General features: G+C 39.4%; 1 protein-coding gene and 1 long non-coding RNA gene across 2 annotated transcripts in view; both read right to left on the bottom strand.

Annotated features, from left to right (window-relative positions):
* Positions 1–3,566: 3,566 nt before the first annotated feature.
* LOC309694571 (uncharacterized protein) overlaps positions 3,567–14,640 on the bottom strand; it is a 32,323-nt gene continuing 21,249 nt past the window's right edge. The window contains exons 2-7 of the mRNA XM_082514761.1: positions 4,737–4,886; positions 4,487–4,629; positions 4,228–4,364; positions 4,024–4,117; positions 3,828–3,938; positions 3,567–3,753 (exon numbers count right to left, since the gene is read on the bottom strand). Coding sequence (XP_082370887.1) covers positions 3,888–3,938; positions 4,024–4,117; positions 4,228–4,364; positions 4,487–4,629; positions 4,737–4,886 — 575 coding nt within the window. The 3' untranslated portion in view covers positions 3,567–3,753; positions 3,828–3,887. The remainder of the gene's footprint in view (positions 3,754–3,827; positions 3,939–4,023; positions 4,118–4,227; positions 4,365–4,486; positions 4,630–4,736; positions 4,887–14,640) is intronic.
* LOC309694608 lies at positions 6,464–8,116 on the bottom strand. Its single transcript, XR_014272930.1, has 2 exons — positions 7,729–8,116; positions 6,464–7,643 (listed from the first exon to the last, which is right to left on the bottom strand). It is a non-coding gene; the product is annotated as an uncharacterized lncRNA (long non-coding RNA).

Raw genomic sequence — 14,640 nt, 5'->3', positions numbered from 1 at the left:
GGCTACTGTACATAATGGCAAAATGAGAAGTACCAGTTTCTCATGTATTATCAGAACTGACTCAATCTGGTAAAACACAGGCATTTCAGACACTACTTTGCCACAAATAACCAAATGCGGGCGGTAAACAATACCATTCTGTTTAGCCCAGTTCACTTTCATAACTTGAACTCTATTGGGCAGTTGCATTGCTATTGCAATTCCAGAACCTCCTTTTACCATATCTAAAGACACCATTTTTCCTGGACCAATGTCTAACCGACTAAAGGTTGTTGAAGATTGCCAAATGTATGCCATATAATTCTGGTGTTTTTTTGGCCAGCGTTTTGGTGATATTTTTGAATGATTTGAGCAGTTTCTTGAAAAAATTGTGCTTACCTTCATAGCGCATGCACCAACTATGAAGTACAGGCCCTATTTTTTGGATGCAGCGAGGATAATGGATAAGAAAATGGTGCTTTGGTAAAAGTTTTTTCTGGGGATACAACATCTTGAACAGTTTGTGGTGTTCCACAATCAAATGTTTTAAATATACACACATACCTTGAGATAACATAGGAGAAAATACAATGTTAACTATCTGTAGTAATAAAAGTAGTAGGCCCCGATGTTGGTCAGTAGAGGTTACCAAATCTCCAAACATGAGGGGAACATTCCTCAGTAAGCACCATGTCTGAATAGCATTCAGTCCCAGATCATTAGACTCTCCACCTAAATTCACAGCTACTGGCCTATTGTTTTTCTCCATGAATCCATAATCAAAACTTTGTATTCTCAAATTCACTTCTCCCAATGTAAGATGTTGTTCTTTTAAATACAAAAACAATAACTTCAGTTTGTACTGGGCCACTCCTTCCAAAACATCATGCATCACATCAACTGAGAAGTTCTCAGTTGTGTGAAAATATGTCAGTGAATTCAATAAGCATGAACTCTTTACACCAAAAACATAAGGAAGCAATGGATTATTAGACATTTCCTGACAGTGAGCAGTGTGGTTGTCTTTGGTGCGCAACACTATTTTGGGGGAATCTTCAGAGAATTCTGTTTGAAAGTCATCTTTATCAGCTAAACAAAACCTGCAACAGTACCTTGCACTGAAAGACTCCACCAGACCAAACAAGCTATGTAAGCCTAAATTATCACCAGTGACCTGTACCACACTACCACGAACATAACCACCGAATAGTGGAATCTCAATACCATCGCTCTCTAACACTTTAATGTCTCGAACAATAGGAACAAGAATTTCACTAAAACCATAACGTTTCAGATCTTGTGCATGAAATAAGGCACAAAGGTGTATGTTGGCCAAAAAAGAATTCCATTTGGGAGAGAAGTTTCTTAAGGTAAAATATACTGCACCCAACTTGTGAATACCTCGCTTGGAACCAAGAGGATTTGCAACCTCAAAGTCATCATAGAACATTTGGATCTGAACTGTGTGCTTTTCTGTTGAAAAAAAGAGGGCGTGTCTTCAATAGAGATCCATCACAAATATCTCTGCGTCTTGAATCACAAGTGTCTGATTTTTTCAACATTTCTCCAACATGCTGACTCTTAAATATTGATTCCAATGTTGATAAAACTGGAACATACATGAATTTATCTTGAACAACTGCCTGATCATATGTTCCAGTCTTTTTATTTCGCCTTGTGTCAAATCTTGAGCCAATTACACATTCAACTGGTTCTACAGTTTCCCACTTGTCTGATAAATATTTTGACCTCTTGTACTCAGAATTAAGAACTGAGAAAGGATTCTCTAACTCATCAAAACATGCTTCAACTTTCTTGCACATTTCTGTTTCTCTTTCATTACTAAATACATGCTTAATGACTGTTTCTTTAGCATGTTGTTGGATATCTTGAACAATCTCTTCCATGGAATTCACTACAGAATTCACTACACTTTGGCCTACACCTGCTGCCTTTAGATCAGAAATAACAGCTGCACAACTATTTACAAGGTCTGCTGAAGATAATTCCGACTCAGCCTCTAAATCAGGGGTGTCAAACTCAAATACACAGTGGGCCAAAATTCAAAACTGGAACAAAGTCGCGGGCTAACATTAATATTTATTGAAAAAAAAAATCTTCCTCTAGATATAAGAATGAATCTTTTTTTATGGACTCAAACAAGTTTTGCTGAAAACCTGAATATGGAACAAGCAAAGCTTAATACTAAACAATATATATATTAACTGTATACTACCAGTAGGCCAGCTCTAATAGTAATTTGGTATGGCTTCGCGGGCCAAATGTAATCAGGCTGCGGGCCAAATCTGGCCCGCGGGCCAGAGTTTGACACCTATGCTCTAAATGTTCAGGCACCACATCAACATTAGCAGTAGTACTTGTGTCCGTAACACTTTGAACTGGTGAAAAATCTAGTTCTGCAGAATCAAATGAACTGCTTACGTGGCATTTGTTCAGGTGCTTTCTAAAGCCAGAAAAACTACTAAAAGAACGTGAGCATCCCACTTGGCCACATTTGAGATATAGTGTCCTCCCAGTACAGAGACCATGAATTACCTTAAGGTGTTTTACAAGGCTGTTTGGTCTACCATGATCACTTTTGCAAAGAAAGCACTTCATTATTTTGATCTCAATGGATACTAACGCACCATTCTTGCTCGCAACTCTGGGAGTTTCCTTTGTTTCCCCAACATCAATGTTGTAAATGGTTGTTTGCAGAAAAGTGAAAAAGTTGGTCAGGGATGAACTGTATGACGTATCAAAGACATAATGGGCCTTAAAGAGTTCATCAAGGGCTCCTACTGAACCTGTCGCTTTACATGGAAGTGCATGCTTGTCAATCACAATGAAGAAGGTGTGGATGCTGCTTCTTGTGGGTCCCTGAGCAAGAAGGTAGGGCTGACTGCTTCGGGTGATGTTGTCTAGATGCTGCTGTACACTGGTTCCAGCCTACAACAACACATTAAACAGCAGTATTTAGTGACTATCCCATTAGATTAGATCACCTTACTGTACATTACAATGGCGGTGATGGAATATATATTTTAAATAACATACCTTTAGGAATTTGATGAGGTTATCGACAGCTTGAGATGCAGACATCTTTCCTGGTCTCTTTCACCCTTGTGCAGATGGCGGTAGCAGATGTAGCAGCAGCAAGATAGCAGACATGTCACTGTCCCAGCCTACAGACGAATAAACAAAGAATTACTCCAAAAATACATTCGATAGACAGAATTGCCTATATAACCAACAATGGCAAATAAAAACAGTCAGTCATACCATTCTCAACTTCAGTAGCTGACTCAGCATTGCACATCAACTCCAAGAGCTCCGAGGTGGGTACAAGTCCATGACTTTCCTTTACAATCTTTGATTTGAGATCGATGGGCCACCTCTCCAAGAATTTGTTGGCAGTGACCTCATCAAACAGGAGTCTGAAATCTTGTTCTATCTATAATGCAAAAATAGAAGATAAGAGGTGTAATGAGTGAAATTGCAAGCTGCATGGAATATTTCAGTGATTCAACAAATGAAGATGTCTTACCAGTCCTGGTGTGTCCAGAAACCGTGGGAAGACTATGAAGACATCTGCTGCATTCTTATCATCGCTGACCATTGAATGCCGATAAATGAAGGTAGCTTTCATCTTTTCACGGATAGTGTCTTCATCAGCAGAGTGTCTCAAAAGAGCAATAGCTGCTTTTACATCCTCATCTGATAACACTGTCTCAGTGGTGAGTGGTCTGGATCGACCACGGCCTGGCCCGCCAACTTAAGAAAAAACAATTTGATTGACTCCTGCCTACAAATTAGATCAGAATCATTTAAATCACAAGTGAACTTACTTTTAGGAGATTTGGAAAGTGAGACACTTCTTTCCTCTGCAGCTTTTCTTTGAATTGTCTTCAACCGCCACGCAAGGTATCCTGAACCGCTCTCTGGATCATAGTAATGTTCTTATGTAATTAAATACAAGCAGAATGTTATCAACATTTCTGAGGGCAACTATGTGTTTAATGTTGCAAAGTCCCCTTTACTTACATATCCATGTTGTGAATATGGGTCTTCCAGATATGGAAACAGAGCAACAATCCCCTGCGCATACATCACTCTTACACTTTTAGGGGGAGATGTCCTAATGTATAAATTCAGTGATGACCGTCACTCAATTGGCATTGAACATCACAATTAAAAATAATACAATACTAAAAATGTTTCTTTATAGACTACATTTATGATTCTTACCCATGTGCTTCTGTCATCTCAGCAGCAAGTATGTTTATCATCTGTCTTCTAGTTGCATCTGTCAGAGATTTGGTTTTTGCATACTCTTGTATGATGTGTTCACCACCAGGCTTTGTTGTTAGGATTTTTTCAATCAACTTAAATAGACATAAAATATGAAGTCAGAAATTTTTTAAACCTTGAGAAAAACTGGAAAACGATTACATAAAAACACTTCACATCAAACATGCAAATTAGACTAACAATGTTCACTACCCACAGCTTTTGCCTCATAGTTTATATGGCATGGCCTTTTAGGTTGTCTTCCTTCAGTGGTTGCTGCTTCTTCAGGAGGTTCACACATTGTGAAGTTTAGAATGATTGTATCATCCGATGGAGAAGATGATGATGACAGAGATACACCTGTGCATTAAGGAACATGACCAAAGCAGAAGCATTAAATTTAACTGTTAATGCTTCAATCTCAACCTTTAAATTTCATATAAACATATACGTATGTGAGTGATTACCAAGTTCTTCATTGCTCAGCATGACTCGGAAGGTTACAGGTGACCCCTTCACTATTTCTTCAAACACCTCTGCGTCTACTTCTGTGTCAGACTGGTCAAACACCTTCATATCTAGCTGTCTGCCTTCTGGTATGTTAAATTTTAGGCACACTGAAGTAAGGTAAGAGAAAAGAAATGTTACAGAAATTGTTAAAAAAAAAAAAGGCCATGCATTTTCTTATCAAATGGTAGAGTAAGGCTATGTCTTCACAAAATATTGATGAGATGAAGCTTAAGAATATAGGTAATTCTCATTCATTGTTGAAGTAGAAACAATTATCAACTTAGGTAGTTGACTTAGAATATAATTAAGCTTGTTTATTGACCAGGTAAACGTTGTTATCTTGTTTTATCCTGATATTCTAACCTTCTTTCATGAAAGCATCAAATGTCAGGGCCCTATTTCAGGAAGCCGGTTTAGAAAACTCAGAGTGAAAAACGATACTCAGGGTTGAGTAACCCCGAACTGTCCAACTCGGAATATTCGGTTTCAGAAAGGCTGATAACAATCAGTTCAATCAACGCGGAGTTGCTTTAACCCCAAGTCAAGCGCGCGCACGAGGATACATAAAGCCCTGATTAGTGGAGCACAGATTAAGCGAGTCACCATGGAGACGGAGGGAAAGAAGGCGCGGTCAATGTATTTTACAGCGCTTGAGGCCGAAATTCTGATGGCAGCATATGCCGATAACATGCAAATTTTGCGGAAAAAAAGTAACACAGCCTCAGCTGCAAAACAAAGGGAGCATGCATGGCAAAACATAGCCGACAGAGTCAATGCGTGAGTGTTACTTTAAACATTGATCTAGGGATTTCCACCCATTTAACACGTTATTTTATTTTATTTTTTATTTTATACATTTTATTTTGTGACGTGATGTGAGCGCAGGTGCAACCCAACAGGCCCCAAACGTTCCTGGCAGCAAGTAAAAATGAAATATAAAAATATAGTCCAAACAGGTAAGGTGTAATTGTATTATGAGCCATAGTGCTTGGTCTGTTTGTCCCATGTAAATCAATTGCAGTTAGAGGCTACATTAATTTTCCTTCTGTAAGCACTTATTGAAATTATCTGAGCACATTACAAGTACATATTTGCTTACTCTGTATGCTCAAATGTGACCCGTTATAGCCAACAGAAAAAAAGCAGAGGCCTGAAAAACAGGTGGGGGTCCTCCACCACCACCACTCACAGAGGCTGAGCAGTTGGCCCTCAGCCAAAACAGTGGGCGCCCTGTGGCTGAAGGCATCTCTGCGGGGACATCCTCTGAGTCAATAACCCCGCAAGACACAAGTGCCTACATAAGAGGTAAATTCAAAATAATACATGATGTGCATACATCCTTTCTTCACAGTCACCTTTGCAGTGCTACTCATTCATTTGATAAACTCTTTACCATAATGAATTATTTTGTAGTGAAGTTATTTTCCTACTGATTTTGCCTTCCCTCAGTCTTAGTTGTCTTTGAGAGCATAATGACAATGAAGTGTAAGGTGATTGGTATATGTTTGTTAATTGCCATTTGGTCCCTTGTAAGTTATAAGTGACCTGTATAAACCTCATATTCTATCAGTTGATGGTGATGGTGTACTGCATCTGGTGCAGCCTCCTGTTGAGCCAGACCAACATGCAGTTATGAGTACTCTTAATACTCCACAGATTATATGAGTTTACAGTAGAACAGCAATGTTGTTAATTTCTTTACTACAGGAAAATAATGAAGAAACATTGACAGCTGTTACAGAGGAGGAAGCAACAGAGACACTTTATGAGGTTTACATCTTACAATGGAAAATATAACAATTGAATAAAATGTGGTACTATAATAAAACCATGGACTTTCTATGTCTCTAACAGAGTGATGATGGAAATGAAGAGGAAGAGGGTCCAGCCACGTCTCCAACAAACCTTTCCTCAGTAAGATGTTCAGCACTGATTTACAACCAACCTAAGTAGGCATGTACTATGAATGTCAATGCTATTTTCTGTGTTTCAATAGCTCCCTGTAAAGCAGCTGTACAAGACCCATTTGATCAAGAAAATAAAAAAATGTGACTTGGAAATGGAACACTTCAAGCAGCAGATCCAAAAGACCAAGATTGAGATTTTACTGCTAGAACATCAGTTAAGGGTGGGTGAAGTGGTCAGAGATGGACGAATTATTTCAGTGTTATATACTTATACATAATAATATACTTATTAATACTTTGTGTACAGGAAATACAGGCGACCAATAAAGCCAGTTGAACAAAAAATCTGTTTATTCTTCTTTCAACATGTTGAGATGATGGGTCAAAGGAAATGATTGTGACATATGGTGTCTCTGACTGCTCTTCCATCTTGTATGTCCGTGGGAGGGTCAGGATGTTCATGGTTTGGATCACTGCTGATGTCTGGTTCAGAAGGACAGTGTTCTCCTCTAATTGTGGCAATGTTGTGAAGAATCACACATGCCACAATAATGTCACATGCCCTTTCTGGGGTGACCCTGAGTCTTTGAAGGCACTGGAACCGGGCCTTAAGCATTCCGATAGTCATTTCAACTCTGGCTCTTGTCCTGCAATGAGCCAGATTATATCGCTGCTGTGGGCCCGGTTCAGGGTCAGGGTAAGGGGTAAGCAAATAGGGTAAACATGGATACCCCCTATCACCAAGCAAGTAGCCAGTGAACTCTCCTAAGACAGAAGGATACACTTCAGTTCAAATGTCCCTGTAGCAATTGGTCTTTATATATTTTAAAGTATTTTCAACTCACCATGTCCAAATTTTGTGCTCAGTGTACATTCACAAAAAATTCGTGAGTCATGAACAGAGCCTGGCCACTTGGCTTCCACATTTGTCATAATGTTGGCAGCATCACATATGATCTTCACAGTGCAGAGAACACAAATTAGCATCCATTACTATAATGAAATAATTTGTTAGTTTGAAATGCTACAGGGAACTATGTACCTGTACATTAATGCTGTGGAAAGACTTCCTGTTCACATAGTCTCCTTCATTTACTGAAGGAGCAATGATTGGAATGTGAGTGCCATCTATACAGCCAATCACGCCTGGGAACCCTGAAAATAAATGTAAAATTTAAGTAGTAGTTCAAGTATCACCACATCATGAATTGAGTTTTGTTCATCCTGATACCTGCAATTTTGTGGAATCCCTCTTTGATGAATCTTGTGGGTCTATGACCGGGGAACACCACAGACGAGTACAGACGAGTACAGGAGCCTGGTTTGGAGCCTGCAATGCGTCCTGTCATAGAACCCTCCAACGCATAGTGAGAGCTGCAGAGAGGATCATTGGTGTCTCTCTCCCCTCCCTCCAGGACATTTACAGCACCCGTCTCACTAAAAAAGCCCTTTGCATAGCGACTGATCCCACGCACCCAATGCAAAGCTTCTTCAAGCTGCTGCCGTCGGGGAGGAGACTGCGGAGTCTCCAGGCCAGGACCAGCAGGCTGAAGGACAGCTCCATCCATCAGGCTGTCAGGAAGCTTAACTCCCTCCCGATTCTGCCCCCTCTCTCCTCCACGGTCTCACTGAACTCTGTCACACACACACAAACACACACACTCTCTGACTCACTCACTGGCCTGCACCAGTTACCAGTCACTTTGTGGAGCATTGGACTGCCATTACCTCATAAGACTTTGTTGTTACACTTTCTCTTACCGTACATTACTAAATCTCCATTTGCACTATTTGCCTATTTGCACTACTCTGCCTGGTTTACACTCAATGTCACTTACCCATTATATTGTATATTGTATAGCTTTCTTGTTATATGTAAAATTGTATTTATTAAAATTTTTACTTTTTAATTATTTTACTTGCATTTTTAATCACTTTTATATTTAAATATATTTAAATGTTCATTTGCTATTTATCTAGGGATTGAGAGTAACGCAATTTCTATTCTCTGTATGTCCTGTACATGTGGCAGAATCGACAAATAAAGTTGACTTTGACTTTGACTTTGAGGAGACGTTTCAGTGCAACTGTAACATTCCTGACTGCCCGACAGACGGTAGCCTTGGAAACGTGCTCAGCGTCACCAATATTATACAGAAAGCTCCCGTTTGCAAAAAAACGAAGTGCAATACAAATAATATGTACAGAACTGAGAGGATGTCCGCGATGTGTCACATGAGTAATATTAGGCCTGAGGATGTTATTCAAATGAATTATAGATTGTGCTGAAAAACGGTAACGTTCACACAGAAAATCATCAGGAAATGATCAAATGTCCAAACGCGCTCTAATCACTCTCTCCCGGCGGAGAGCTCTGCGGAGAATTTGGGCTTCAACATCTACTGGCTCTTCGAGGTAGGGGCACGCCATGTCCGACACTTCCTACTGTCAGGTTTCCGACAAAGAGGCGGAGACAGTCAGGGTTAGTTGTGGTAAACCTGCTAGGGGGCAGGTTAGCTTCACGGAGTGTGTCGTCATAGTGACTCACTCAGGATTCATCTGAACTCGCTTTGTGAAACCGAAAACCCAGAGTTTTCGTTAACTCAGGGTATACTTACTCAGAGTTTGCACTAAACCGGCTTTCTGAAATAGGGCCCAGGTCAGACAGCCTAACATACTTCTGCTCCCCACCAAACAAAACACGCAGCAACATATTCTGTTCACAAAACAAAAGAGAAAAAAATAACAAAGGAAAGAGTTTAAAACTGTGGATGTACTTTAGAGCTTTAGTTTTTATACAAAATAGAAGCAGTTAAAAGTCAATATTACTTAACAGCTACAGCATGAAGAAATAAGTAACAGATTAACTGCTAATAAAGATCCTTTATCAACCAGTGTTACTGCAAATGGACCAAGTGTGACTAACATCTAATATTGTTTAATAACTTTAGTCTACTTATCAAGTATTGGTCGCTCTTACTGCAATTCGCTTTATTTCTGTGAACAATTACTGTATATTAACATATCATTAACATTGCTGTCAATTAATTTATATAAAAGAATCTGAATTAATTCTAAATTAGTGTAAGCCTTTGGCATTTGCTTAAAAGAATATAAATCAGTAGAGTAAACTTTATTGTAATGTTACCCACTTTTTCTGATAGTTCCTTCGAAGCTAATTAGCGATTATTAGCTTACTAATAAACGGTAATTTAGTTGCTAAAACTATCCCATTAGACATGTGACAATAATATTATCTAAGCTGCACTTAGAAGAAATACATAGTTAACATGTTTTAGGTTAATCTTAACTCAGTGAGAATATAACGAACATTTGAACTTTTAGCAATGGTTAGCATGTAGCTACTCGACAATATCATTAAACCTATGGGTAAATGCTGCTAACTCGACATCAGTGTAACTATAAAGAGCTATTTAGTTTAAAAATACTTACTAAACAATGTTACCAGTATGGGAATGTTAACTTAACTTACCTGACTGTGGTAGCTCTCAGACCGCACACGCCTGCGGACTGGTACTAATCAACACTGTGTGGAGTTATGTCTTCACTCCGTGTCTACAGAACTTTACACTGACTTTTAACTCTGACGTTAGAGCTGGTTTACTCCTCACAGAGTTGTATATACTCTCTCTAGGTTAAAATAGGTTTACACTGAAATATTGACACTCCATTTTTTACTGTGCAGCACGTATAGTGGCTGTGTCCTGTTTTAAGATCATACATGTAAAATTGTTGTCTGACCTCCGTCTGCATGCAGGTAAACTGAGGGTCTGTTGAGCTGATCGCTGGTTTCGTGAGAAAAATGTCAGCTCGTTCTTTATGTTACAGAAGCACAGAGACACAAGACCAGGCGGAAAGAGACGATCGTTCGGTGAAAATGAGAATCTGCGAATGCAACATGTGGAACATGGAGAGTGGAATATGTAAACAAACCGGTTAACGTAACCCCCTCGGTGCACTCTGCATGCTAACTGTTAGCAGAGCTAGTGAAATCTCTGAAAACATCTGAGCACTTTTGCAAACATGTTCTATGTTGACAACCTGACCAGACATGTGAAGATTACGGCGCGACATTCGCAGCTAAAACACTGTTAAAAGTGTAGTTGGTGACAGAAAAACGGGATATTTTAAAACTACACCACCATCATTGCTGCCTGTGATTTGAAATGCATTCTGGGATACCTGGCTGCCCCAAGTCTACACAAGCAATCGATTATCTAGGATCGACCTGTTTTGACTTACTTTGCACGGCAACCAATCAAATGTTAGAGAAGCTGCATGGGCAGCGTTAACCCCGCCCCCTGAGTTTGATGGGTGAGGCTGACAGATAAAATTATTTCAAGATGACAGCCAGACGCCAGGACTGCCAAAATGAAATAAATAAATATAGCATTAAATAATTAATTAAATGTGTCAATAATTAATTAAATGTGTCAATAATTAATTAAAATGTGAAATACATAAATAATTAATTAAATGTGTCAATAACTAATTAATTACATGTGTCATAACTATTTATTTAATTAATTAATTCCAATTTTAATTAATTATTGACACATTTAATTAATTATTTAATGATGTATTTAATTAATTCATTATGGCAGTCCTGGCGTTCCATAGTGCCCACCACCCAGTTTTAAATGCATGTAGACATTGAGGGTTCTCAGGAGGGGCCGTGCTGTACAGTACATGTACAGTGTCCATTTTTTATTTATTTATTTATTTATTAACCTTTATTTAACCAGGAAGATCCCATTGAGATTAAAAACCTCTTTTTCAAGGGAGACCTGGCCAAGATAGGCAGCAGCAGATGTCTCACAGTTACAGAAATTACTCAAACACAGGCAGCAACAACACACATGCAACAATAAGTGAAAGAATACAAATAAAATAAAAAATAAAATTCAATAAAATTCAAATAAAATAAAAAGTCAGTTAAAATGACAATCAATCTAATTGAAACAGTTGCATGTTATGGACTTGGCCTCAAGGATTCGTAGTTTAGATTTAAAATCACTTAATGAAATGAATTCAGTCATTTTCCATTCCTTCTGCAGTTTGTTCCAGGCCAAGGGTGCTAAATGGACAAAAGCTCTTTTACCAAGTTCAGTTCGGGCAAATGGAACAGAAAGCAACAAGTAACCATGCGGACGAAGAGAATACCGACCAGCATGTTTCATTACAAGCAGGGAACATATATAAGAAGGCAGCAACCCAAGTATCGCCTTATATATAAAACTGTATAAATGAGAGTTCCTCCGACTTACCAAAGCAGGCCATCCTACCTGAGAGTATAACTCACAGTGGTGAGTCTGAAATTTACGGTTAGTGATGAACCTCAGAGAAGCACGATACACAGAATCAACCATTCGAAGACATTGAGCAGAAGCATTCATATATAGAATATCACCATAATCCAGCACAGGCAAGAATGTTGCAGCAACAAGCCGCTTCTTTGTATTAAAAGAGAAACACAACTTATTTTGAAAATAAAATCTCAGTTTTAACTTCAGGTTTTTCACAAGATTCTCTACATGTGGTTTGAAGGTAAGCGAGTCATCAATTAAGATTCCCAGATATTTATAGGTGTGAACCAACTCTATTTTATTACCTTCAAGAGTGGTTACTGATGGGATTGTTTGGGCTCGTCTCCTTGATTTAGAAAACAACATGAGCTTTGTTTTGTCTGCGTTGAGAACAAGTTTAAGCTGATGTAATGAGTGCTGGACAGCAGAAAAGGCTTTCTGCAAGGAGTCGATGGCTTGGACAAGAGTTGAACCACAGCTGTAAATAACTGTATCATCAGCATAGAAGTGCAAGTTTGCATCTGGCACATGTAGACTAAGATTGTTTACGTAAATGATAAATAGAAGGGGACCTAATACAGAACCCTGTGGCACTCCGTTGTGCACTGTAACAAAGTCAGAACATAGACCGTCAGATTTAATGCACTGAGTCCTGTTACTGAGGTAGTTTGAGAACCATGCCACTGCTCTCTCAGAGAGTCCTGACTGGAAGAGTCTAAGTTTTAAAATACAATGATCAACAGTGTCAAATGCTTTTGACAAATCAATAAAAAGGGATGCACAGTGTTGTTTTTTATCAAGTGCAATAGTAATATCATTTACCACTCTAATTGCAGCTGTGATAGTACTGTGATTCTTCCTAAAGCCTGATTGATATTCAGATAAAATGGCATTGATATGCAAAAACTCCTTTAACTGCTCACACACAAGAGCTTCAAGAACTTTAGCCAGCACAGATAGATTAGATATTGGTCTGTAATTAGTTAACACTGCTGGGTCGCCCCCTTTTAATAGAGGAACAACAAAAGCTGATTTCCATACTGAGGGAATTTTATTCGTATCCAGTGTGAGGTTGAAAAGTGTTGTGAGAGGCTCTGCTACAAAATCAGCTGCCAGTTTCAAGAAGTAAGGATCTAGTAAGTCTGGCCCTGGAGATTTTCTAGGATCTAACAGTTTAAGAGCTTTACAGACCTCCTGCACAGAGAAAGGAACAAAGTTAAATGGCTGACCAGTGTACACCGGAAGGTTTGTGCCAGATTTTACAGAGACTGGGTTCAGAGAGTCAAACAAAGAGCCAGAAGATATAAAGTGCTTGTTAAAACAATTCATAATCTCCTTCCTATCATAAACAGGAACAGAATCCTTAAAAACATAGGTGGGTAGAGCGTGGGAGCTTTTACTCACTGAAAGAGACTTAATGATTTTCCACAACTTCTGTGGATTATTTAGGTTCTCAGTGGTGACAGACAGATAATATTCTGTTTTAGCTTTCTTAATAGAGGAAGTACATCTGTTTCTTAGTTGTCTGAAAAGAAGCCAATCACTGGGGTAGCCTGTTTTCCTCGCTTTGGCCCAAGCCAGATTACGCTCATGAATGATATCTGCCAGCTCTTCCCAGCCAACATTTATATGTGGGGCCCATATGGTTTGGAAATGGGCTGAAAAATGGGCCCCATATAGGATTGTCCGCGGGTTCCGTAATGGCCCCATATTAAATGCCCATATAGGTGTTATGTTAGGAAAATCTGGGAACTAAATGGGCCCCAACTGGGAAAAGTACACAGAAACCCACCTGGGCCCCATCTTTCAAGTTTTTGTGGGTACCATGTAGGCACCACATAGGCTAAAAAGTGGGTTTTAAGTGGGATTGTCCGCAGGTTCCATAATGGCCCCATTTTATAAGCCCATCTCGGTGTTATATTGGTAAAATCTGGGAACTAAATGTGCCCCAACTGGGCAAAGTACACAGAAACCCACCTGGGCCCCATCTTTCAAGTTTTTTGTGGGTACCATGTGGGCACCACATAGGCTAAAAAGTGGGTTTTAAGTGGGATTGTCCGCGGGTTCCGTAATGGCCCCATTTTATAAGCCCATCTCGGTGTTATATTGGTAAAATCTGGGAACTAAATGGGCCCCAACTAGGCAAAGTACACAGAAACCCACCCGGGCCCCACCTTTCAAGTTGTTTTGTGGGTACCATGTGAGTACCACATAGGCTAAAAAGTGGGTTTTAAGTGGGATTGTCCGCGGGTTCCATAATGGCCCCATTTTGTAAGCCCATCTCGGTGTTATATTGGTATAATCTGGGAACTAAATGGACCCCAACTGGGCAAAGTACAAAGAAACCCACCCAGGCCCCACCTTTCAAGTTGTTTTGTGGGTACCATGTGAGTACCACATAGGCTAAAAAGTGGATTTTAAGTGGGATTGTCCGCGGGTTCCATAATGGCCCCATTTTATAAGCCCATCTCGGTGTTATATAGGTAAAATCTGGGAACTAAATGGACCCCAACTGGGCAAAGTACACTGAAACCCACCTAGGCCCCATTTTTCAAGTTCTTAGTGGGTACAACATGAGGAAAACATGAGCTAAAAAGTTGGAATGGCATTAGCAGTGGGTTCTGTAT

Source organism: Aulonocara stuartgranti, assembly GCF_965226115.1.
Source record: "Aulonocara stuartgranti genome assembly, chromosome: 18".
In the NCBI taxonomy this organism is placed as follows: domain Eukaryota; kingdom Metazoa; phylum Chordata; class Actinopteri; order Cichliformes; family Cichlidae; genus Aulonocara; species Aulonocara stuartgranti.
This window is presented reverse-complemented; position numbering and strand designations above follow the sequence as displayed.